This window comes from Gossypium hirsutum, chromosome D05 (assembly GCF_007990345.1).
Source record: "Gossypium hirsutum isolate 1008001.06 chromosome D05, Gossypium_hirsutum_v2.1, whole genome shotgun sequence".
NCBI lineage: Eukaryota > Viridiplantae > Streptophyta > Magnoliopsida > Malvales > Malvaceae > Gossypium > Gossypium hirsutum.
The window spans coordinates 17410857-17413643 of record NC_053441.1 but is presented as its reverse complement, the minus strand read 5'-3'; the positions used below and the strand labels follow the sequence as shown (position 1 = coordinate 17413643).

Sequence of the window (2787 nt, the reverse complement as noted above, 5' to 3'; positions counted from 1 at the left end):
CCATTAATCATCTTGATTATTTTTTTATTCTTATTTCTAGAACAATCTTTTTTTTTCTCTGTTGATTAGTGGATTCCTTAATTTATTGCACTTATTTGAAAACAAACAAGGTAAACACTGATTCAGTAGACAAAGGATATACAGCATTTAGTAGTAATACTTTTTTTTTAATTTAAAACTGGTAACTTCAGTACAATACTCACAAGCTTAATAATTGTAGAGTTCAACTTTTGTTGTCATATTAACAAACTGACACACACACACAAAAAGAAAAAACCAAACTGACTCGATCACTCAATGTAAAATAAGACAGGGAGAATCACGATGCAAATTCTCCAGTTCTTTATAATTTATTCTTTTTATTTTAGTTTTTACAGATTCTCTGACAGTGCAGCTGAAACTTGTGCTTCATTGGAGCCTTAGATTCTTCATAAACCTGTGGAGTATTTAAAGGTACAAGAGCATTAGAGTAATATACATATATAAAATATATAATGATTATCTTGCCTTTTAGGAAAGTAGTTTAATATATAAGAGGAGGAGCATGTGCAAATGGCTATATGTATGTTAGATTATTGCAATCATTTGTTTTTAGCTGAAGCATTGGATGGCTTCATAACTATGAATATTTTAATAAAAGGTTACAGAAGAATCCGAAATTTATGGTTTAAAAAATGGGTTACGTCAGATATGAATACGAGAAGCACCGGCTAACTTATTTATTTTGTTATTGAGTTTCAAGTTTTTTGAATTATATATAGGACCAGGTGCATGTGATCTAAACAAAAGGGGATTAGATTTCATGTGGGGTTTTTCTTAGTACGTTGAAGTAGGGTATGGACTATAGTTAGCGTATTATAAAAAATAAACATAAAGTAATGGAAAATATCTTCAGGGGAGATAGAGATCGGTGTTTGGTTTGAACTTTATTAACCAGAAATGGAAAGGTGAGTACATGACATGTTAGAGGAAACATGGATATGATTACAACCCATTTCAAAGTTTTTTTTTTTTAAATTTTACAAATCTAAATATTAGAACGTTTTACCATGAATGCTAGCTTGGGAAGAATAGTGGATAACATTCTTTAAACGATTTCCAATGTAGTCAAAAAGGGGAGGAAAGGGTCACGTAATTAATTAGAAAGGAAAAGGAAGATATCCCTCATATAGTTACTATTATTTGCTGTGTTTTAGAGCTCGAGTAACGTCCATGTTTCATGTTAAGGGTGCCCTCTTGAAACTACAGTCGTTGACTGCTCTTAACATAGTGAACCATATTCTTTAATAGGAGTTTTCTCAGATTGTTCATATTCCTATTGGTTTTGTTAAAACTTTCATTCCCTGCCCTGCCACAGCACTGTTATAAGTTGATAGTGTCTGGCATTGCAGAGGAAGTCTAGAGAAAGATGGCTTCGTTTATTGAATAAGTATGTTGAGCCAGAAAATAGAGATGCATGACTGATAGTTTTCAAGTAGAAAAGACTAAAAGAAGTAGGAAATAAGTATTAAATTTGTAAATGGGAGATGGTTACTGATACAGTACCTTTGCACCCCAGCAATTCATCTTCTGTTACTCCCAGTGCTTTTGTAATTGGGTATAGGGATTTGACCAGATTCTATATACATGAGATCCCTCACTAGGATCTCATAATGCCTTCTTACTTCCTCGACTGATTTCTCGCCCACAGCTGCAGCCACCTTTTGCCAGCGGTCTGGGGTGTCCTTGTCATATACTGCAAGTGCCCTTTCAAATAGCTTGTTTTGCTTTGGAGTCCAGTAGGAGTTAGAATCACGTGAAAGCGTAATAGAGGATGCCATTTTTTACGTTGGGGGTGAATAAAAAAGGGAATGTAAGGCTTAAAAGATGAGATCTTAAAGGAAGAGTAACCGACAAAAGAGAAAGTAACTAGGAAGAAGAAGAAGAAGAAGAAGAAGAAGAAGAAGAAGAAGAGATTGCCGCCCCAGTCAAGGGAGAAGACTGAAGTCAAGGGGATGATGGTATGGGTAAGAAATTGTAATGGTGGCTGCTTATAAAGAGAAAAACTGGTGGGGGTTGTGCAAGTTGGCGAATTTTTTTTGGTTGGGCCAATACGAAGATGTTATTCGCTTGCTGAAGCAAGGCTTTAATGGACAAGAATCCATTGTAAAAGAACTAACACTTTATAAAAATCTTTGGTTTGTCTTCTATTATATCATTAACAAGTTGTTTTATTTTTTTTATTTTTTTTTGAGAATTTATCAGATTGGTGGGGATTAGATCCCCAAACAGAGTCTACCCATTAGCGTAGATGCTTCAACAATAAAATCTCAGATCATCCTTTTGAAACCCAGCAAAATATACAGTAAGATATTCTTCCAATTTTTGAGTGGGAGGATTGGATTTTCTTCCCTTCATTATTCTGGCAACTTGGTAAAATATACTCTATTTAAATAAAATTATTTATGTTTATTCTTCTTTTCTCAAAGTAGTACTATCGAGAAGATTAGGGTTTGAAGCAGAGACCCTGCGATCAAATGTGACCTGATACTACCTCAGGATGCTATTAGATGGAAGGGGCTGTGGTTCAGTTTTACTGCCTAATATATGGTGACTAACTTGTGAGGTCCTGGAACGGTTAAGAAAAGCTGTATCAAACTTGAGGAACATTTATCCATCTTTTTATACTTAACTACCGGCTAGTTACGTGTTCTAAAGCCGGCGGGAACTTTAGATTTTTGGACTTTCTCGACTGTGCGGTCATCATCGGGAATATTTTTCCCTTTTTTTGGGGTTAAACTTTGAGCA

General features: G+C 34.8%; 1 protein-coding gene across 1 annotated transcript; it reads right to left on the bottom strand.

Annotated features, from left to right (window-relative positions):
* Positions 1 to 207: 207 nt before the first annotated feature.
* On the bottom strand, positions 208 to 2099 carry LOC107905436 (protein RADIALIS-like 6). Its single transcript, XM_016832094.2, has 2 exons — positions 1546 to 2099; positions 208 to 436 (listed from the first exon to the last, which is right to left on the bottom strand). Exon 1 carries the CDS (start codon positions 1818 to 1820, stop codon positions 1563 to 1565), a length of 258 nt encoding a protein of 85 aa, XP_016687583.1. The 5' UTR covers positions 1821 to 2099; the 3' UTR covers positions 208 to 436; positions 1546 to 1562.
* Between the last annotated feature and the right edge of the window lie 688 nt (positions 2100 to 2787).

Bases quoted from the DNA above. Each gene is read 5' to 3' on its own strand.
- LOC107905436 (XM_016832094.2), bottom strand. From the start codon at position 1,820: ATGGCATCCTCTATTACGCTTTCACGTGATTCTAACTCCTACTGGACT.